We start from the raw sequence: 22,722 nt of genomic DNA, 5'->3' as shown, positions 1-22,722 counted from the left end.
AAAGCAAACTTAGGAAGGGCCTTACACTGTTTTGAGTAGGAGATGCCAATTAGCCACAGCATCAAATGGAATTCCCATGAATACTGTTAGGGTGTAGAGCAGGCTTCTTAGCCCTTTCTTCTTGGAGACTGAAAAGTAAACTGAAGAAAACACAGCAGGTTTACTGTAGATAGAAACCTGTTTGGTAAGAGGTGGACGTGCACAGAAGGGATGAAGCTGTGATGCCATGGTGGACAGGGTCGTGTTGTCCTTGCAAAGACTGATCTCCATCCCTTCATTGCCTCAAGATGCTAGCCAAGGAAGGACACTCTCATGCTTGTTTGCATCATTTCAGCAGTGCAGCTCAAGCTGTAAGTCTGGATTGGATGGGGGATCTGCTTGCACAGCTTTGGGTTGAGTTTGGCACAGTGTGTCAGCCCAGTGATGAGCAGCTGAGTGTGTGTCTGTGCATGGAGCCTTGTAGAAACAGGCAAAAGATATGCTGGAATTTCCAGATGTGTTAAAATATCTAATTGAAAAACAAAATAAAGGCAGTTTTTCATGAGTGTAGATGTCTAAAAAAGTGTGTGTGTTGTATTGGGGACTGCTCCAGGACAAAGTCTCAAGTCACAGGGATCTATCTTAAATCTTGATGTCTTTGTTGTTAGAACCTCATACTTATTGAGTTCACCTTCTAGGGAGAAGACCCTGAAAATCTTGATCAGCTTTACTGAAATGTTTTCATTCCTTGTAGGTGTATGGTGGGGTGTTATCAAAATGGGGGTTGTTGGAATTGCTGGTTGCTTGTGCATGTGAAGCTGTGGCATGTTGTTGCAGCTAGGATGCAGCTGCCACCCAGTAAAAGTGAGTGGTGTGCCACAGGTTTCCCATTTCTGCCCCTCTGTTCTCTCACTGTGATCTGAGATCATGGACCTGAGCCAACATGTTTGCAGCGTGCCATTGCAAAGCACATGAAATAGCTCTTTTCCTTTGTTCCCCTTGTTTCCTGGTATTCCAAGCCTTTTAGCAACTTGTCAACATGTGAGGGGCAGCTGGTGTGGTTTTATTTTATCCCCATCTGGATGTTGTCTTCAGCTTACGTGTGTGTGTGTGTGCCTTTCCACCAGTTTCAGATCACTTCCACTTTTGAGGCCATTGGGACACTAATGCTCTAGAAGCTCTTGGATGAAGTATAAATATAAAGTATAAATGCTTACAAGGGTAGATGGCATAAAATCACTGAAGAAAAACCCAGGATGGTTTATAAAATATACTGAACTTAAGAAATCCCTGGCCCACAAATTGAATCTGGAAGAGTATTTAGAAGAAACATCAGCATGGATCTGAACTGTTTTTACATAATTGATTTTGTTTTCTTTCCTGTCTGCTGCTGACCACTGCTAAAGACAGGGGAATGACAAAAGTGAAGCTTATCCAAACTCAGGAAGGCAGGTCTTGCTCTGGGGTGAGGTGCATGGTCCTGCTATCCTAATCTTGCATGTGATGTCCAGTCAGTGCTGCCTGTCAGAGGGCTGCCCTTGGAGCACAGTGTGTTCTGCTACATAATCACATGAAATTCATAAGAATAACACTGAACAAGTGCTCACATTGTGTGGGGCTGTGGTCTGAAATCCCTCTGCTCTGAGTCAATCCATGTTAATAATATGGAGAAAGACGTGTTGTGTTCTCTTGTTACTGTCTCAGAGGGAAGTACCAAGGAGAGATTCTGTATCTGTATAAAAGCCCAGCCTGTGCGTGGCTGCTGTCCGGATGTGAAAACATGATATTAAAAAGGAAGACAGAGTCATATATTCTAGGAATTGGAAACCACAGCTAGGAGTGAGGCCGTATTTCACCAGATAAGGTGTGGAAAACAGGACCCTCTCTAACATTTTGAGTTGTTTTCTATAGGACTGTAGGCAGAACTTGTGCTGCTTGCTCAGCTCATTGTACTTTACTTATCAGGAAATATATTCTTTGGAAGAATTTATATATTTTTTGGAAGAATTATATTCTTTGGAAGGATGACATGACAGTGATGATTTGTTCTAAAGTATCTCTACCCTTTTAGAATTGATTCTTTGCCCTGAAATCTGTGGGTCTGTGATACTTTTTCATCCTGAGGCTTGCCACTTGAGATTCCAGAAAAAGCAGTAAGGCTGAATAAAGGCATTATGACTGTTAACAATTTTGTTGGGGTGTCCACTCCTGGTCTGAGTTGTGGAAGTGCATGGGTAGTTTTTTACATGCAGCGTTTCTGAGGTTTCTTTTTACTTTGCTACCAAGTTATTAATTTATATCTGCACTGTTTGTTCTTTCTCCCTTGTGCCTCAGAGCACCTTGGCAGTGGCAGAGGGGATTGTGGCCTTAATCCATCTTCAATGGAGGAGTGTGAGGGTTCTGAGAAGCACAGCAGCAGCTTCTTTATCTGTCTCCCTTTTCTGTTTTGGTGCTTATTTTGACTAAAATGCCAAAGGTAGTTGAAAAATAACATTATTTCAGTTAAATTCTGGTACTCACTGGGAGCTGTTGCAATGTAAGTCTCTGCCTTCAGAAGGAATCTAGGGTGATTGCTGCTTGAGCTGTTCTTGAATGAAAGATTGATAGGGGGAGGCTGAAATGCTGCAGATGGTTGTCAAAAGCATTTGCAGAGCAGAGATTGCACATACTTGCCTCTTGTGTTTTTTTTCCCCTTAAGACAAGTGTACCATGAGCATTCTCACTGCACTCTTACAATGAACACTTGAATGTTGTAGTCCAAAATGAACATTGTCCACGTTTCTGGATAACAGTCTTAACACATGTTCTTCCTTTGCAAAATCCATTTATCAAAAGAATGTATATTTCATCTCCCCTTTATTAAACCTGCAGAATTAATATTCCACTCTGAAATACTGCTCTGTCGTTTTGAAGCCACTGCTAATAATGAAGAGGAGATTATTAGTACCTGTGTGCCACAGCTTTTATTCCTTCACACACAATTCCTTACAGGGCCATAATTCTTTTAAATCATTTCATAAAGAAGCTGTGCTTTGATAATTCATTGTCTCTGTTAATATCAGGTTAGAAAGCAAGGTATGAGCACAGCTGCAAGGTAGTTCTTCAGTTGTTTGTGTCTGAGATTGTCACAGAAGAAAAATACTCTTCCAGTTCTTGGAGAGGGAGAAGATGAGAATAGCTCTGATGTATCTGTCGATAAATCTGAGCTGGTTTGCACGAAGGCAACATCTTGGGAAACACCCTAACATCCTTATTTTAATAAGGGTGAAAGAAGGATAAACATAATTGAATGATGTGGCCAGTCCTTCTGCTTTTACAAACACATTAAGGGATACCTAGATGCCAAGGAAGGTGCTGTTGAAAGATGACTCTGGGAACTGAAATATGTATGACTCTGTGTGCTGTGGTCAGTATTCATTAAGTAACACTCATTTGATATGGTGGCTTAAACTTCCACATGGATTATCTCTGGGTAGTCTTTCTCTCTTCCAGAGGAGAACTTATTTGTTAATTTTTCTTCTCTCTCTGTCTTTATCTTTTATTGCTGTTTGGCCTACCACCAAGCAAATATTGGCATTAGCAATTTTTTCTTTGTTCTGTTTAGTTGATTAACATAAGTTCACACTCTGAACAGGGATTTATTTCCCTCTGTTAGCTGGTTCTGTTTCTGGAGGGGGCATTTTCTTTGGTTGTTTTTGTTGTTTTTTGGAGTGGGGTTGGGAGGTGGGATTTTTTGTTTTTGGTTTTTGTCTGGTTTTTTGTTTGCATTTTTTGATTTTGGGGGTTCTTTTTGGGTTTTTTTTGGGGGGGATTGTGCGGTGGGTTTTTTTGTTTGTTTTTCTTGTGTTTTGTTTTTTGTTAATTTTTAATTGTTATTTTGGTTTGGTTTGGGTTGTTTGTTTTTTGTGGCTCAGACTTGTTGGGGGTGGGGAAAGCTACCCTTGTGCCTCAAATTTTTGAGTATATTGGCAGGTATCATAAAGACTCCCTTCTCTAAAAGAACTTCATGGATTTGTGGAATTCTGTGATATTTTCAGAGCATCACAGTTCTGTTAGACATAGTCTTTGGTACCAAAGGTAAATCCTGACCACCATAAACCCTGAGCCAGAGGCTGAACATGAGGTGGCAGTCAAGATCTGTGGTGCTGAAGGTGTGCCCACAATTCTGACTTCTCTTCAGAGTTTTCGTCTTTTTTTTGTTGTGATTCTTTTATGGTGACTTTTATATTTTTTCTCTTTGAAAAGGGAGGGCTAGCACTTCAGATTTTGAGCTTCTTGGACAACTTAATTAAAAGCTGAAGGATTTGTGGGTAATGCTTATTACAGAGTCTTCAGTGCACTGAAAGCAAGTGTTCTGCATCTCAGTACTGTCTCTACAAAATTGAAAGTGCGTCATACCTCCATCACCTGCCTCCAGGATCATTACCACCTCAGCTGGAGCACTGCTTCCTTCCTAGGGGAGTTAAAAATGTTCATTGTTACAAGAGTTGAAGAGCATGTGGAAGATTTTCTGCTCCCTTAGGAATGTGTGGTCAGAGGAGAAAATACGGAGATGAACCTGACTGACACGTTGTTGCTGTTGGAGCAGATGCAACATAAAGCAGAACCTGAAGAAACTTCATCGAAGCTCTTTTATTGTGCTCATACATATCATTTTTATACCCTTCTGACCCCACTGTGCACCCCATCCCATTGGCCATCATCACACCACTCCTCAAGTCCATTGCTAGAAGCACTGTTTTGAGAAAGCATCCCCAGAAATCCAAAATACAGATAAATCCTGGTTTTCCATGATGTCTTGTGCAGCACATATGTTCTTTGTTTTCTTCTACTCTTATTTTCTTCCTCTTCTCATGGACACACAGGAATCTTGCTGGCTTCTTCTTTCTGTCAACTCCTTAGTCTGACCCCCAGCCCACTGTGGGCCCTCTTCACAACACATGAGGGAGGGGGGCTGTGATGAGGGTCCTGTGTGTCTCTGGGGTGTGTTTGGGGTGTCTCTGGGCTTTGATTCTGCTTTTCCCTTTAACCACATCCTGCAGCCTGGGCAGAGAGCCCAGGTTCTGGGCAGGTCTGTAATGGGCAGCAGCACTAGGCTTCAGTCACTGCACAGGAAGGTCCTGGGCTGGAACACATCCTTTTAATAGGCAGTGATAGCCTTGGGTTTTGCAGCATCCTGTAGAATCTTACTGGGATGTCACTGGTTCCAGTGTGATCCTTGATGTAAGATTTGGGGCATATTTTGGTTGTGTTAAATCTGCCCACTGCTCCATCTCTGGAGGTGACTGCTGAATGTCCATCTTTGCTCTAGCTGATATCCAGGTTTTCAGACTAAATCAGAAAGAGGAGGTGGAATTACATGAATGGCAGAGGTCTCTGGATCTCCCAGAGTGTTAGAAATCTGGTGTCCCATCCATTGAACACTTCTGAGTTTGCTGGTTTACTCTGGTCCTTCTGCAGCCTGTCCTGCTGGTGGAGAGCTGTTGAAATTTTTTAATTGCATGGTGAATCTTGTGCTTCTTAGAAAAAACATACTTTCACCCTTAACTTTGTATCTTTACTTCCCTGCCGGAGGATGACTTCTGGGTAGTCATTCACATTCTGTCTAAACAATGGCTTGCCCCCCTTGTTTTCATGACACTTTTTATATAGATACTGTTGCTTTAACTGTTAGCTTAAAGTAGAGTTGCTGTGCCACAGGAAATAGCACAGATTTATGTATTGTCCATAAAACGCTGCAGGAGAACTAAGACTGTTCTGGGTGTGCACATTTCTGGGCTCTGAGGTGTGCCTGTGTGAATTAAACTTATGTAGAAGAATTCATTTTTTTGATGACTCGCCTTGCAAAGATGTTCTAGGGAACATTTTCAAGTGTGTTTTTTTCTTTTTTTAATACTTTTGGTTCAGGGTTTTTTTGTTGTTTGTTTGTTTACAGTTTTACTTGGCTTTTCTTTTCCTTCATCAACATTTTTGACCTTTATTATGTCTTTTTATTTTCTAGAAGAAACAAGCAAGTGCTAATGTCAGCCAGCCACCCAAAAGAGAGACAAGTGGAGCAGCTGCTTCTGCTAAGGTAATGTGTACTTAAGGAAATTATCTTTTTAGACAAGTGAGGAGGATGTGGTGTGACTGCATCCCCTGCACTGGGATAGAAAAGGATTTGTTTGCCAACATTCAGCACCACAAGGGTGCTCTTCCTGACTTGCTAGAAGTTTTAACTGTTGATATGAAAAGGGAGCACAAGTCTGCAGAATGCCAGTGTTGACACTGTGAGGAAATAAATGGTAACATTCTCCCTTTTCTCATGTTCTTTGTTAGTCTCCCAGTTATTTTAAAGGATCCTGGCCCTGTTGATGTCAGTTGGCACCTTAATCTGATTATTGTGGGGCTGTGTTTCTTTTTTCACCCTGAGGTGTTTGCATTTTTTTGTTTCTTTTTAGTTGGTGGAACTCTGTGAGTTTGAAGAGCTGGCAGCTTGTCTTTGCCTTCATTGCCCCCAGAGCAGTTCAGCTTATCATTCAAGAAGCATTTTAAATCTGAGTTACAAAGGAGTGCAGATGATATTCTCTGAGGGAAAACATAGTGCTCAGGTCTTGCAGGGTATTGAAAGAGGGTGTAGAAAATACTCTTGCAGATACTGCACCTGGTAACCATTGTTAGGTGCATAATTGTCACGAGTGAGTAAAATGCAGATCACTTAAAAGAGAACCAGCAGTATGTTTTACTGAGGTAAATACACATTTTTGATGGAATTTAGTGAAGTTTGTCAGTAAAGTTTAACTCCAGCTGGAGTTCTGAGAGAACTCAGGTTGGGCCTATTTTGATGGCAGTATTCAAGAGGGAGGCAGCTGGCTGCTGGTCAGCTGTGGAGACAATATCAGTGTCTTTGTTTAGTTCTGGTACCGTGTTCTGTACTTTAGTTACCTTGAAATTCTGGGTTTCAGAAGCACCTTTTGACATATTTCTCAGCCCAGTTTCACTCCTATGTGTGAGCCAGGGGCTTTCCAGCTCCTCAGTTCACACCCAAGGTGTAGGGCTGGCTGCCCCTAAATCACACTGAGAGGGGTCCACACATCCACCACGGTGTTCCATATCTGCAGAGAGCCTATTGTTTGGAGGATCCTAACAGCAGGAAGTGTTTCTGCTTTTGAATGGCATTTTTTATTTTCTTAATCAGTGCTTCTGTAAAATAATACACCTAAAGGTATCTTCATGCTTCCTAAGTGATTTAGTTTTCCTCAGTGAGGGAGGAGGCAAAGATAAAAATCCTGTTGTCCCTTTATTTCAGTGTTTCTGTCTATCACTAAAGATAGCCCAGCATTTTTTAATATTGTTTTTTTCTCTCTATTCCTTGCACTTTGACAAGGTTTTCTCCTAGTCAGCCTGAATGTCCCCAGCTTCATAGTCCCAGAGATGCTGACATCTAATTTGCTGGCTAACACATCTCTGAGTATTTTTTTTTTTCAGTATATGTTCTTTCTGTGATAAGTACGAAGAACTTTTAAGTGTGGAAGGTATAATTCATATGTTCTATTACGCCTAAGAACTGGAAGATAGTGCCATGAAAGTAATGCAATGGAGTTGCCAGGAATTGCTGCATATTAGGTTACAGCAGCTTAGGTTGTGTATTTTATCAGTACTTGGTGTTTCTCCAGTTTCTGTGACATTCCAATGTACTTTCTGGTAAAGATTGTGTACCACGAAAATACTCATCTCATACTATCTAATACTGACTTTTAGCAATAGCTGATTTCAGTTCCGCCTTTTAAGTTCCCACTGATTTCCACCTTTTTTCACTTAGGCTTAATCTTCTGTTAATTGTAACTTTTACTCTCAACAATCTCCTGTGATCCTCTAGTATTATTTAAAATAGAGGAAATCTCAGAGATTTATTGTAGTTTCTGCCACAGATGCCCTTTTTTAAAGCCATTTGTCTGGCTGTTTTCTTTACTGATTTTACTTTTGTCTCTAAAAATATATATTGAAAATAAATATTTTGCAGTTTCTTTTTTTTTTAAAAAACAGGAATTTTGCAGGAAGGTAGGTATTTCTTGAAAAGGCAGGACAGCCCTTTCTGTTTTCCTGCAAAATCAGATCAAATCTTTCAGGGCAATCAGAAATACTCCACCAGTTTTTGGACAGTTTAGGACTACTGTTTCTTCTATTATCTATTTCCCCCTGATGTAGCTTTAATAGTTCTGTTGGTCAGTAGTACTTTGTTGTCATCACTTATCCTAGATAAATTTCTCAGTCCTTACCAGAGGCAAAGGAGGTGGGATAGTTAAGTTGCTCCAGCTCAAACTTCTTACTTCTTGAACCTATTCCTGCCTTATAGTGAAATTATTTAAACTAAAGAGCCAAAAGGGGGTTTGTTTCCTCCACGTCAGGCCTGAGTAATTTCTCCTTCAGCTAGTAAGTAATAATAACTGATGGCTTGTTTCTTCTGGGGTTTCTGGCTTTCAGATGCAGGAGCTTGTGTGTGGTGAAGGATTGTCATTGTGTTGAGTGTGTGGGCAGTCTGATTGTCCAAGGGAGAGCGCTCAGCTGGCTTTGTTTTTGTTGCACTGTCCCTGAGAAATGCAGTTCTCTGTGCCTTCATTTTACTTCTGCTCTCTGTTGTGTCACTCTTGAGTTCCTGGAATTGCAGCCAGTATTTACTCACCCCTCTGCTCTGTGTGTTGTTACAGGGGTGTTAATTGGCAGCCTAAACGCAGGAAGTGCAGCCTCTCTTGCCTCCTCCTCCGCACTAGGAGCACTCAGGAGGCTCGGTGGGCAACCTGGATGTGCCCAGTTCTTGTGTGACTCAAATCTAAAATGAATAATTTAGAGAGGCTTAGAGAAGCAGGTGTTCTGGCTCCTTTGTTTCTGTGACAAGCCTTTCTTTCCTCTTTGATGGGGGAGTGAGTACGGTTCGACTGTTGGTTTGTACCAGGGAGGTTTTCAGTGAGCACCTGGCTTGCCAGGTAACTGGAGTGAAAAGGGAGGTTCAGGTAAGGCTGTCATCATCAGGAATGTTTACTGGGTTGCCTAAGAGCAGCCTCTTCCACATACACACTGACTGCCAAGGTGCACAAACCAGGTCATGGCTGCCAGGATTAGCAGGCAGCAGTGGGGAGGAAAAACCGAGCTAACCTCCTTCCTCTGCAGAAGATTTCCTGCCAGTGCTGCTGTGTTTCCTTCTACAGCCTTTAATGACTATTTTGCCAGTTCCACAGCCATCAAGAAAGCCAATTTCCACCTTAGTGTTCAATCATTTCTATTTATAGAAGGCACTAATACTTGAACGCAGCTGGATCCAGCCACCTTTTCTGGATCTTTGTGTTCTTATATGGCATTTCTGTTGATAACAGATGAAGTTTTGCTGCTTTTTATAGCAGCAAATTAGTGGCAGATTTTTTGCATTGCTCCTAATAAGTAATTATTTTCTTTTTCTGGCTGGCTGCTATGGTTTAGAGAAGTGAGAATGTTTATCAGTATTACTTTCATGGACTATTGAAGCAGTGCTGGGAGAGCTCAACAACAGTGGTGGAAATGCAGTCAGAATTATTTTTATTTCTGATTTTGAGAGGAAACTTCTTGACCTTTATCATTTAAGAAATTTAAGGTTTATTTAAGCTGACACCCAAATTAACACTGTTTTAAAGCAGAATTCTCTCTGCTTTCTCATGCAACTAACAAGAAAACAAGGAAAAAGATCAGCAGTTGATAAGAACCTTTGAGTGAAATCCCTGCTATTTTTGCAGCAGGCAAGTTTATCTAGTTTATCATCCTAGTAGTGGCACCTACTGTCAATGGTTTTTTTTCTGCAACACGCCTTGTAAACTGTAACCAAATTTTTATTTTGTGAGCTTTGCAGAGGCACCTTCACCTTTCCTGTGAAGGAAAGAATTTTTGAGTAGAAGGCATCTGAAGTCACAGGATTGTTTAGGAATGTTCACAGAAATCCATAAATTTATTCTTACGTTCCCAGTCATATTGTGAAGGTTGGAAAGGCTATCTCTAAAATTTGAGATTATTCTGAAAAATAACAGTTCAGGTTACCTGAGGACTTCTTTTCCATGTTCTCTCTGGGGTAGGTGTGTGTGTGTCATGACACAGATTGGCAATTTTTTGGTGTTCTGCAGCAGGATTAGGGCAAATCATGGGGCTTTTCCTGGAAGTTGTCCTCAGAGCTGTTGGCAGCATGTGAAAATCAGGAAGGCTGTGGCTTTGTGGGGAACAGTGCTGGCTTTCTTGGTGTCAGAGGCATGCTAAAAATAGACCTAAATATTAAAAATTGGAAGCTGTGGGAGTACAGAAGGTGCCTAGTGCGTGGAAGAGCTGTCTTAGTAAAGATACAGGATTTACAACCTGTAGAGCTGTGCAGTAGCCAAAATAGCACAATCCTTCCACAAAAAAAAATTCTGTACTTCACTCAGAAATGCGATGTTTTCTTCATCAGTCTGCAAATGTTTATCCCTTTCTAATTCCCTTCCTCAGCTGGCTTATTTCTTATTATTTGCTCAAGATAAAGGACAATACAGAGACTATTATGAAAAAGTGGCTGAAGATTTTGTTAGTGGCACCAGGGTCTTTTTTCTAAAAAAAAAAAAAAAACAAAAACCCAACTCTCCCATACCACTGTAGGTATTAACAATTTGATTATATGACAAAAAGAAATTCAAGAGCAGCTCACTATTGGTATTTCAAGAAGCGCCTGTTAATTTCAAAACTAATACAGATTATTTGGATTTGTTGTGCTTAAAAATGGCCCTAGTCAGTCAAGTCTAGGCCTTAAGTGGCCTAAACCACCTCAATTACTTTCAATTAGTAACATCCATGTGCTGAGGGAGTCTCGGTAATCAGTCCAAATTTAGAGACTGTAAACTTGTAATAGGGTTATTACTCTGCTGAGGGGAAGTGAGCAGGTTCCTTCCCTCGGCACCACTGCTGAGAAAGCAAAAGGTGGAAGGCAAGTATTGCTTTTTGGAGGCTGAATTTAGCTTCACCCCTTGCTTTTGCTGCCTGGCTGTCAGTGACACCTGTCCCTGCTTGGGGCACCCTGGTCTGGCCAGCTCCTGAAGTGACCCCAGAAGGAGCAGGAGGGGTTTTGCTCACTGTGGCTGTTAAAAATGAAGTTGGAATTTAGACAACTGGGTCCCTTGAGTTAACAGAAGTTTAATTAAAAATGAATACAATTGAGTAAATTGTATAGTAATTTGGTATAAAATAATACAATTTAGTAAAATAATACAATTTAATAAAAAAAAATACCATTTTTATATGTAATTTGCCAGTAATTAAGTGTGATTAAAGCATAAGCAAAACCGACGAGGGTATGGGGAGGGCTTCTCACCCCACCTCAAGTACAAAACAAAACAATTCAAACTAAACTTATATACTGAATGCTTATACATATTCATTAGTATTTCCTGTAAGTTTCCTCCTATTTCTGGTTTTTCTGACTTTATGTCACTTTTCTTCACGGTGCATGCCTCACTTGTTGCTAGGGGATCTTCAGTCTTCTTTTGGTGGTCTTCTGACGAAGGCTTACATCATCCTCATTGTCCTCTGGATAACCTCACAGATTGTGAGTGTGTACTAAGTGTTGTGTTATGTAAAAAAGCATTGTGTTACACTAATTAATCTTACATTTCATAATTTTCAGGCCTTATGCCTACAGGCGTTCAAACTTCGTCCATCTCAAGGTCGATTTTGTCTTGGGACATCACTTCTCTCCAAACTACATCCTCTATCTTAATTTTTACACGTAACAGCTGTAAAGGGATACATCTGCCTTGTAACACCAATTCCCTTGATGGCTTCTAACAATAACTTTCCGAATAGTTACAATTCAGTTATCACGAATCCATTCCATTTATTACAGTGGCTCAGTGTGGGAGCCCAAACCTGCTGTTCTGGTGCCCTCCCCGTGCTGCTGGGTGGGGACTGTGTGGCTCAGCACTCCTGCTTGACAAGGGCTTGGCTTGGCCAGCAGCTCCCGGAAGTCACAGCTCCAGGGCCAGGAGCAGCTGTGTCCCAGCCGTGTCCCAGCTGCAGGAGACAGGAGCCACACGTCCACCAAGTGAGTTAGCTGTTCCTGCTTGGCTTTCCTGCTGCCCCTGCGTGAGGCCTCTTGCTGTTCATGTTGTAGTTCCTTTTATTTATTTTTTTGTTGGTATTTTTTTGATTCGGTTTTGTTTTGTTTTCTCGCCGTTCTCTCCCTCTTCTGGGAGTTTCGTGGGCTGCGATAACACAAGCTGCCAGCTCCGGGGCTTTCTGGCATGGCTCCCCTCTCAACAGGCTTGAGGCATTCCAAAGCAGTGTGTAGTTAATAAGCTTTTGGATTTATTTTAATATACTGGAAACGGCCTTTTCAGACACCATGTGACACAGCAGTTTGGAGAAGAGAGGGAGAAGGAAAAGCAAGCTTTAAAAGTGGTGTCTAAGCTGCTCTGTATTTATATTTTTGTTTTGGGGCGGGGTTGGTGTTTTTTCCTTGCTCACAGCCCACGCTGTTCTGGCTTCCAAGACCTGTGTGATTTTTTTTTGGTACACTAATGCAGAGCCTGTCTGCCTGTATTGCATGGTCAGGGTGTGGTGATCTGCAAGAGCAACTTCTTGGTTGAACTGTGCTCAGGTATCAATAGTTTACTGCACTTAAAAATATATTATCTGGAAAAAAATAATACTTTTCAATAAGTTGCATTGTTTCTGCAGTAGTGAAAATTAGGTAGGTAGGCATTGCTTAAGTTATGCTACTGTTTAATTATTGTTGGTAATATTATCTCTCCTTTGGAGAAAGTTAAGGTAGTGCATGAAATGGCCCAGAATTTTTAAACATTGCAGACACCTCTGCTGAGTTCTTGATTTATATATATTTTTATTTTTTTTTTGGTAAGTACTTTCCTCAATGTTGTATTTTTTTAGATTTATATAAAACAAGTTATAATATATTCTTCTACATTAGACACTGTCTTTTTTAGACTGACATTTGTTATGCTTGGTGTGGGGATTTGTTTCTTTTTAGGTTTTGGGTTTTTTTGGTTTCGTTTGAGTGGTTAGATACATAGGGTATTTAGAGCTTGCAGAAAATTCTGTTTCTGATCTTGGAGCTGCAGAAATGAGCTCCATGACCAGTTTTTCCTCATGGCTCTGGTTGCAGAGCTTTTCACATTAGGGAGGCACTCCCAGTATGAATTCTGGGCAAGGCTATGCTGCCCTAGTGGCTCTTGGAGGAGTGGGAGTGGGGGTAGAGAAGAAACCTCTGTCTCCAGAAAGCAAAGGAACTGTTTTTTTTTTTACTGACTTGGTCTCCAGCCTCTCCACTGTCACCATTTCTACACTTTGTTTCCCTGAAAGGAGGATGCTTGTGCTCCTTTAGCACCTTGGGGCTTTCTCCAGAGTCTCTTCTGCCGAAGAGAGAACCTGGCAGGGTGACAGGGAGGGTGTCAGCACCCTTTGGGAGCTCCTTAGGACTCAGAAACCATGCTGGTTTTACGGAAGAAGTCAAGTGCCTGCCTTTATGCCATGCTCAGCACAAGTGCTGGAACCAACTTGAAAACTAACATTTTTGATCCCCAGGAGGAAAGACTGCTGTGAGGCAGGATAAAACCTCACCAAATTGGAGATTCCATATTTTTTAACTGAACCATAATGTAGTTATTCCTCCAGAGCATGCTGAAGGCCCTTCTGAAGTGATTTTGAGTTGAAGGCAATGCTGAATCAAGAAGTTCCCCCAAATTCTGCCTCTTTTTAAGTGGGAATAATAAAACAATGTTGAAATTTTCTAAAATGATTGAAGAACAAAACCCAACGACACACTGCCACCACCCCTGTTTATGCAGTGTTGCCCTTAGATGATATTGTAACAGCCAAGTTCTATTAAGATTCCTTGACTCAGTGACTTTTGTTTATTATCCTGTGTTCTCCGTTCGTCTTGGTAGCCATGTGTGTGTCAGCCCTAACAGCTATTCTTGAATAAATTTTTCTTTCCATTTTCTCTGCATTCTGGGAGTGAAAAACAAATTTCCTGTTGTGAGTGCTGCTCTCACATTGGGTATTGCCTGGCTTGATTGTTTCAGTAGAAGTAATCGAGTTCATAACCTCAGAGACCTTTAGCCTCAAGATGAAGTTGTGTTTTATGTAACTTCAGTGTCTTTTTCAACCCTCCTTTAGAAAGCACTGTTTCTGTTTGTGACTCCGTGGTTCTGTTTGTAATTCCCCTTTGCATCCCAGCTCTGCAGAGTGTTGTGTGACACTGCAGGGCAAGTGACACAAATCCTAGCTGAGCTCAGCAGCGCAGCACGGCATGTGGCTGGCACCTAATCTCCTGTTTTCCTGGTGTTTGTTTGTCAGCCTGCAGTTTGCTGCCGCAGATAACTGTGGAATGTTCTTGTGTTTGAAAAAAAAAGCTGGAGAAGTTGCAGCTGAATGGCTCACATGAGGCAAAACTGAAAAGAGGGTTTTTGAGCTGCCCACAAAAACAGGAGAGCTCATCTGCAGTGACGGGATCATACATTGCTGTAATCCTCTCTTGTGCAGAGTGGGAACCTGAGAAGAGGCTTGACAGGGCTGGGGCACTGCTTCTAATATCTGAATATGACTGAATGAAAGCGAAGTTTCAGTGTGTGCTGCTTGTAGAACTTGTTGCCAAAGAAACAGGAAGTTTCCAGGAGGAGGTAATTGAAGCGTGTGTGCTTTAAGGAGAAATAAAAACGGGGAGTTTAAAGCTGATTGTTGATTAATTTAAAAGAAACAAGGATTGTGGAGCCTGAGATACTTAACTGGTCTGTTTGCAGACTCTCTGAATGTGAAGGCAGTGGAGGAAGTCTGTTTCCCTGTTTGGAATATACTGACTTTGTTTCCAGATGACTTCCAATATCATGGAAAGACATTAAATAGAAATTGCCTTTGTATATAGTAAAGCCTTTAAAGCAGTAAGCCAAGCTGCATACTGGAGTCTAAGTAATTCCTCATGGCCACAAATTGAACTGTGAGTATATAAAGTTCTTGCTGTATAGTTACTGTGCATGACCATTAATCAACTTAAAAAACTTTGCCTCTGCTTCCAAAAGAAGAAAACAGGCACAATCCTTCTTGCCATCAGCTGAGATATACTTATAAATTTTTTGACAGTCCTAACTTCCTGCATATAAGTGAGCATAAACTGAGGTGTTGGAAGCTAAAGGCAGAGTCAAATAGTACAAATAACACTTGAAGTCAATTGTCATTCACTGTTTTCAGTTGCATTTTGTTCCAGCATAAAGCTGTTTCAGAGTTTTTAACAGTTGCTAAAATAAAGAAAAACAGACATGCCAGTATTAAGCCTTGGACTTGAATGACAATGCTGCAATCCAGATATCTTAAAGCAGACATCTCAAAACAGACATCTCACCTAAAGGTGGTTTGGCAGTTTCTAGGATGGGCGAAGCCTTATTCTACACTATGATAAATATAATACTGATCTTACTGTCTTGCTTGATAACATTTCGTTTAGTGTAACCAAATTCAAATCCAAGTAGGTTGTATCTAAAAACACTGCTTAAAAACCTGTTGCATGAGTAATGTGGTTAGCCAGATTTAGCTGATGCATAAAATTCCATAGTGAAGTATTGAAGAGTTTCATCTCTGTGCCAGGATGGCAGAAATCATATTCTAATGTTCAAAGTAGAAGAAGCCACTTCGTCTGTGTAATGGAAGTTGCCTAGCTCAATGTTCCATGACCATCAATAAATTTAGCAGCACCTGAGGTTGTAAAAGAGCCTTTACTAGCTAATCAGTGCCTCAATCTCCTGGTTCAAACCAGCTCCTTGAAAAAATTGTCATTTTTTTTTTCTCATGAGGAAGCAACTGTATTTCCTCTCTGTCTTTTCCCATCTCTAAATGGTGGTTGATCTTGCTTCTGGGTATAGGTTAATAATTGCTGCAAATGCTTGTTCTGTGAGGTGAGAAAATGGCAGAATAATGAAATTTTAGGGTTATTCTTTTCCACAATAGTCGTTGCAGAAATTTGAATTATAATGATAGTAATAGATTGTACATATTTTTCAGTTATATTCACACCAGCTGAGTTATTGAATGCTGAAAGCACAAGGAAGCATCTCTAGAGACAGGGTTTCTTCTTGTTGGTTTGGTTTTGTTTTTTTTTTTTCAAAGACAGGTATTTAATACCAGGTATATTGATGAATTTAACTACAGTAAATAACTACAGTAAGAAATTACAGTAACTACAATGAATTTTAAAAACAGCCAAAATAACAAGTCTGGCAAAGAGTTTTAGATTGAGTTAGAACAGAGTTACATAAAATAACTGGAACTGTCCTCCAAGGATTTTTTTTTTCCTCACCTGCCCTCAGTGGCTGGGCAGAAAGCTTTGTTTATAACGTGGTGTTGGTGGGTTTCAGTAATGACAGTGGGCTTTATAAATAAAAGGGGACTTACACATGGGCGAAGTCAGCCACCAGAAATTGCAGCACAAATCATTTGGAAATGGTTCTCATCGCTTCTACAAAGAAACCCGTCACAACAGGACAGCACAAATACACCAGTGTCTGAGTAATACACAGGTACTGACTAGAAACCTGCATCCTGCTCTTCCATTTCACTGGGTTCTTAATATTAAGACTCCACAAAATTAACTGAGAACTTGAAATCTTGAGAAGAATATTTGCTTGGTTGTTGTGGGTATTTTTATCTTACTCTTAAAAAGCTGTTGTTTCTTCTAAAAATATAATAGCAGAACTGCATATAAGAGCAGCAGGTGCAAAGTAGTAGGATATTTCCAAAATTACTTGGGATGGAAGATGACACAGGAGCACTCATAGCTGTAATTTTTCAACTCAGCTATTTTACATACTATAACAATAAAAGATATATAAAGAGTTAATGCTGAACCTTTTTTTCCCCGTTTTAAGCATGTTTGAGATGCTGTGTAGCTTTAAATATACGTGTTTATAGATTTATGTATTTATTTGTATATGTGCACACACTTGGTGCTATCCCTGTCCCACCTTATGCCTCCGCTGTGTGTGTGTGTGTCCAGGGATGAGAGGGCTGCACAGCCCTTGCCACACACCACCAAAGCAAGTGAGAGGTTTAACCTCTTAACAGCTCAAGTGGTATTTCACACTTCAGCTAAATGACCCACTATTTTCCACAATGGTTCTCTGTAGAGCTTTTGCTGCCCACATCTTACAAGTGCCATTAATTAAAGCTCAGTATCAGGGCCATTCATGGAAACAAGCAGCCACTCGTAGTCAGGTAGATTAGGTTTTCCCTGGCATTACACACCCCGTGAGTTAGCAATTATAAAATCATAGGTGTTGTGAGCTCTAAGCCTGAGAAGCTGTCCCAGCTCACTCACACCAAAGGGGTGTTAACTCACAAGAGAACTTGGATAGCTCTTCAGTCCTCTGTTCCAGACTGAAGTTCTGCTACATCACTCCCCCAAACAAGGGGAGTTTATACAAGCTCCCCCAAAGGCTGCTGGAGCTGGAGGTGCCTGATTTGGTGGTGTCCAGGTAGCCTTTGCCTCAGAGTGACTCTTCTCTACAGAAGGAAGATCTTTGAGACCTGGAAGATTCTTTATTAAAGGCTAAGTCACTTTCTTATTTGTTTCCCATTTCCTTGGGGGCCTGACCAGAGTACAAAGCATCAGGTCCTGACTTGCCTTTTACTGCCACTAAGTCCCTCATACATACTTTTCCTTAATTTTTTCCCCCTAAACCTCTCCTCATATCTTCCAATATTTATCTCTGCTGCATTGTGATGGTGAAAACTGTGCTAGCTGTTGGCCTAGAGAAGCTAAAGCCAAGGAGGTTGGAGTTATATTTTACATTTGTATTTACGTTGTCACAGCAACCGATTACTTTTCCCCAGATTCCTCTTCCCTTGTTTGTTTTTGGTAGGAGAATCTCAGTCTGTGACATTATGGCCTTTGCATGTTTTTGTCAGTATTGCTGCCTGTCTAGAAGGGTTTGGTGGTGTTTTGGGGTTTTGTGTTTGTGCCTTCAACCTACTGCCAGTGTCAGAGATCAGGAGCTCTGTTTTATTCAGCTGCCTGAAAGCAAGATTGTAACCCAGTGTTACAGACCAATTTCCCCGTTTTATTTGAGTAAATGTCATCTCAGGTACAGTGAAAAGTTGCAGTGACAGTGTGTCCTCCTCTGGGTGTTTGTTGCTTTATTCTTGTTGATTCTTATTTGTCCTCTTGTCATCTCAGCATTTCTGTATGGGTTGCTTGGTAAGTGTTTGCAGCATCTCTTCTGGTTTTGAAGGTATCCATTGTGCTCCTTTTGAGGCTGGGCAATGACCTTCCTCAGCCTGACAAATCTTCTACATGAATTTCCAGAATTTATAATTTTAGTTGATGTTAGCTCTCGCTACACTTGGGGTAGTTTCAGTGATTTTTAGTCCTGTGAAACTGAGAGCACTCATGGATATCTTTGCCTGTTTTACTTTTCCAGAGGGCATCTGCATCCAGTTGTCTGAGCTATTCAGTTTTTTTATTTTGATGCCACCATTATTTTCTTCTTCTCCCGTCACACTTCCCATTTTTCATGCAGATTTCTGTGATACTCGTAGTGAGACCAGATAAACAATTTTTGATAGTTTTGTTTTGTTTTGCAAACCCACTGCTTGGCTTCTGTAACAGTTCTTTTTCAAACATAGCATGAATACTGCCCTGCTAACTTGACAAATGAGTTTCCAAGGGTATTCCTTCTCTTAATTCTATCAAATCAGATCCCAGATCTCTTCATCAGCCCTTCTTGGACCATCCTCCAGCTCAAAAGCGCCTGAGATCCTTTGGTCAGCTCCTGTGCAAAGGCTGATCCCTGTTAATTACCCCATGCTGCAGGTCTCCCAGGAGCTCTGCTGGCAGGGTGGGGTAATTAACAGGAATCAGTCTTTGCTTAATCAGTGCTGTCCTGTAACCTCTTCCCTGTATGTCGAGTCCCTTCTGTGGTGGTCATGGGTGTCACGCTGTGTTAGGAACAGTGATAGTGACGACTCGGGCTCAGTTGCAGAGAGCCTTTATCATATAGCGCTTTTTATTCTTCCAGATCTTCTTTTATAGACACTTCTGAGAAGGTCCCAAAAGGTAAAGCTTTCGTTGGTCATCAGACCAACACATCACCATCATTGGACAGTTAGGAACACCACCCCTTGACGGTTTCTTACAAGTAAACAACAAGGTGATAAACAACACCTGCCAAAGTTGTTTTCCTTCCCTATGGAATGTTTGGATTCCTCCTTATGATTTCTCAGGTCATACTTTCTCAGGCCAGTGGGAGAAAGTTATGTGACTCAGTTTCACACACTGTGCTACCTGCCTGATCTCCTGCACTCAGCATCTTGGGAGTGTTAGGCAGGGAGCAGCTCCTGGGCTGTCAGTGGTCCTGGATGCTGACATGGATTGGCCTCCTAGCTCACACAAGAGCTGTGTGTTAGCCATCCCCCAGGCTGGGATCCCTCCTGCAGCTCACTCACAGGGCAGAAGGGCTGGCACTGCACCCTCCAGAACCCACACCTGGTTTCAGGCAGGACCTGTGGGGGTGCAGCTGGAGGAAAAGGGGAGCCAGCACTGATTGCACTGGTTCTCCCCTCTGGCTCTGCCTTCCAGGGACCCCTGACAGCTCAGAGGACACCCCACTCTCCCTGTGCAGCATCCCCTGACTTCCTCGGCCCCAGCCTTCTGCTCTGGTTAAGCCCTGACTGTTTGACACCCCAGCCCTCCTGCGAGGGGGAGTTGGGGCAGACCATGCCGGGGTGTGAGCAGGGTGTGCCACAGACACACAGCAGCTCTGTGTCAGGAGGATTTTGTTGCCAGGTTGCCAGGCAGCATTTTAATATTTACCTCCACACCTGACATGTGTCCCTGTGTTGCTTCACGCTTTCTGCAGTCCCTCTGTGGAGCTGTGGGAGAAATATCTGGGCACAGCTGGCGGCAGAGCAGGGTCTTGAGGACTGGAGCCCCAGAGCAACATATGGGGTAAGAGGTTGATCCCAGAGCCAGGCTGGAGGTGAGACAAGGTGGTACAGTGGTGACCACACCAGACAGAGGGGTTGGAGCTCAGCAGCCTCATGGCATTGTCAGTCTGGCTGCAAATCCTGCTGGCTGATGGACTGGGAGAACAAGGATCCCTCTTCTTCCCCAGAGTGACTCTGTTTGGGGAGAGAGTGGAAAACTGTGGGCCTTTATTGTGGAACTCGAGTAGGAAGCAGGGAAGTGAAGCAAGGCACTCCATGGTGGTCTGTGTGCTCTTCCCACCTGTTCTGCTTTCCTCCTCTGGCTCCTCAGGGATTTGTTCCCCTTAGTTAGCCCTGAGTGTCTCCAGGGAGGATGGCTTGGTGTCCTCCACATCAGCTGGTCAGCAGCTGTGCATTGAGCTGTTTTCTGTTTTCAGACTGCTCCTCTTCCTCCATGAGTACCTCCATTCTACGCCTTTTTGCTTCTGCTGGTCACTGCCCTCCAGCTGGACAGGGCAGGAAGAAGCAGCTGGGGTTTTGAGAGGTTTTCACTCATCCCTGCATGTGGTGGTGGTACTGCTGTGGGGGTCTTGGGAGGTTTTCACTCATCCCTGCTGGTTGTGGTGGTGCTGCTGTGCTGGGACATGGGAAAAGTAATTTTTCAGTGCATTTTAAGACAGGGGAGTCTTGAAGATAGGAGTTTTCTGAGGGCTGGAAGGGAGAAGGGCTCAGAGAAATGTTTTTATTATTAAACAGACAGGGACTATGGTGAGTAATATGAAGGTGTAGAACAGATACCTACTTGTTAGTCATGCAGAAGGAATTCAGATTAATTTCTTGCAGAAGAAAGAAAATAAGAGGTAAAACTGTTTAAGACCATATTAGGAAAAATACTGAGTTGCCAGCAGGTCACCTGATAGTGATAGTGGAAATAGGTTAAAAGGTTATTAAAAACTTCTGTTTTCCACCCTAATGCAGGAGGCTCTGTACATTCCTATGTGTATCTCCACCCGTGCAAAAGCTTCTATCTACTAAGTAGTCAATCTGTAGGTATATGGAAGCAGATATTACTTTACTTTTCTGCAGTGTGACAGCTGCAGATTCTCTATAATATATATTTAGAACAGTCAGACCTCTCATTGAGGTGTGTGAGACACCAACTAAGCTAGTGGGGAGACCATGCTGTCGTCATAGGGTGCATTTAAATTCTTTACAGCTTTTCTCTTACAGCTGAGAAAGTTTGTGCTGCAAAAACATAGGGAAACAATGTTTTTTCCCATATGGAAGTAGGAAGCCAGCCTGGGGTGTATTATGTAATATGGCTTCTGTTCATTCAAACTGTGTGTGTGTTTTTGTACTTCCAAGTAGCGTGGTAAACAGAGACAATGTAAAGAAAATGGAAGAGAAAAAGTAAAAAAAAATGGATAAATTGTGCTGTAAATTTAAATGTGACCTGTGAATGTGTTACTGTGACAGAGATAGCAAATCACAGAATCATGGAATACAGCTTTGAGCACATGCAAAAATACAAAATACACCTTAAAGAATAGGAGCATGAAGCAGGAATAGAGGAGTAGTATTATTTCTTTATAAAGTATTGATGAGACAACTGGCATATTTTGGTCTTTGAAGTTTGATACAGCCACAGCAGAAACACACCATGGTGTTTTTGGGTTGACATCCCTGAAGCCAGGAGAACAGACTGTGTCCTTTGTGGAGTTACAAAAAGGTTGGATGATATAAAGGAACACTGGTGGGGTACATGTGTTGATTACAGATTAACTACTCCTTTTTATCTCAATATATTTGAGTTGGATACTTTAGTATTAAATATTTTCTGTAACAAACCAGTAAATCCAAAGGCACAATTTTTGTTTGAAAAATTAAAAAAGAAGTCTGGATGAATCCTGCAGAGTAAGTATATGTGCTTCAGTGTGAGAGCAGGATTTGAGTTCGTCTTGGTACTCAATGGAAAATTTGCTGTCAGTACATCTCAGAGGAGAAAAAATAATGTTTAAAGAAGGTCTGTGGGCATTATCAAACTGTCAGAATTCTACGTGTATGTATTGTAGAAATACAGGCCAGGGAAAAGATCTGAAGTAATAACTAATTGTCAGAAATAATTTATTCTTAATTTTCATCTGGATAACAAGTAAATTTAAATTCTTTATGCTTCCTTAGTGAAAGTATTTATTATAAAAGTAAAGTTTTGATTTTTTTCTCTTAGAAGCAGTCTCCTTCCACGGATGCACCGAAACCACAAATTATGAAGCCATCTGAAACTAGGGTAAGAATTTCAGAAGAAAATTGTGCTTTCCTGCCACACATATGAAGCCATGGATTTTCCTTTTTAACACTTTGACACTAAGTAACTTTACCCATATTTCTTTTCTGTAGCTTTTTCCTCTGCTCCCCCCCCCAAAAAAAAATCTCAAAAGTTGCTATTCAAAGCAACCAGAAGGTTTTACAACAGCAGTGAAAAGAAAATTAATTGCAATGTTTACTCTTAGCTCTGTCACGTTTTGTGACATGTGTATAGCTCCCTCCAGTGTAGCTGCAGGGTTATTTACCCGGTGATGATTTTTCACATACTCAAATCCAGGATGAGCTTCAGCTCTCTCTGTATGTACAGTTGCTTCTCGTTAATCTCCCGTGTTTCTCTGTCTGACAGCTCCCCTGCCTTTCCCCTTCACGCTTGTTCTGTCTTGTTTTATGACTAGGGCTTCCTCAGTGTCAGGGCTGTGTCATCAGTCCTGTCCTTTGCTTGTTAGGAGAGAGTCATCATCCTCACGT

The 22,722-nt window shown here is 41.6% G+C and overlaps 1 protein-coding gene across 8 annotated transcripts in view; it reads left to right on the top strand.

Annotated features, from left to right (window-relative positions):
• CAST (calpastatin) overlaps nt 1-22,722 on the top strand; it is a 51,871-nt gene that overhangs the window by 6,671 nt on the left and 22,478 nt on the right. For 7 of the 8 annotated variants that reach the window (XM_015615131.3, XM_033520442.1, XM_033520441.1 and 4 more), the window contains 2 exons: nt 5,981-6,052; nt 22,157-22,216. In XM_015615131.3, the coding sequence (XP_015470617.2) occupies nt 5,981-6,052; nt 22,157-22,216 (132 nt within the window). Of the gene's footprint in view, nt 1-5,980; nt 6,053-11,761; nt 12,044-22,156; nt 22,217-22,722 lie in introns of those variants that run through there. The other variant, XM_015615133.3, reaches the window with a different exon arrangement.

This window comes from Parus major, chromosome Z, assembly GCF_001522545.3.
Source record: "Parus major isolate Abel chromosome Z, Parus_major1.1, whole genome shotgun sequence".
Classification (NCBI taxonomy): Eukaryota; Metazoa; Chordata; class Aves; order Passeriformes; family Paridae; genus Parus; species Parus major.
This window is presented reverse-complemented; position numbering and strand designations above follow the sequence as displayed.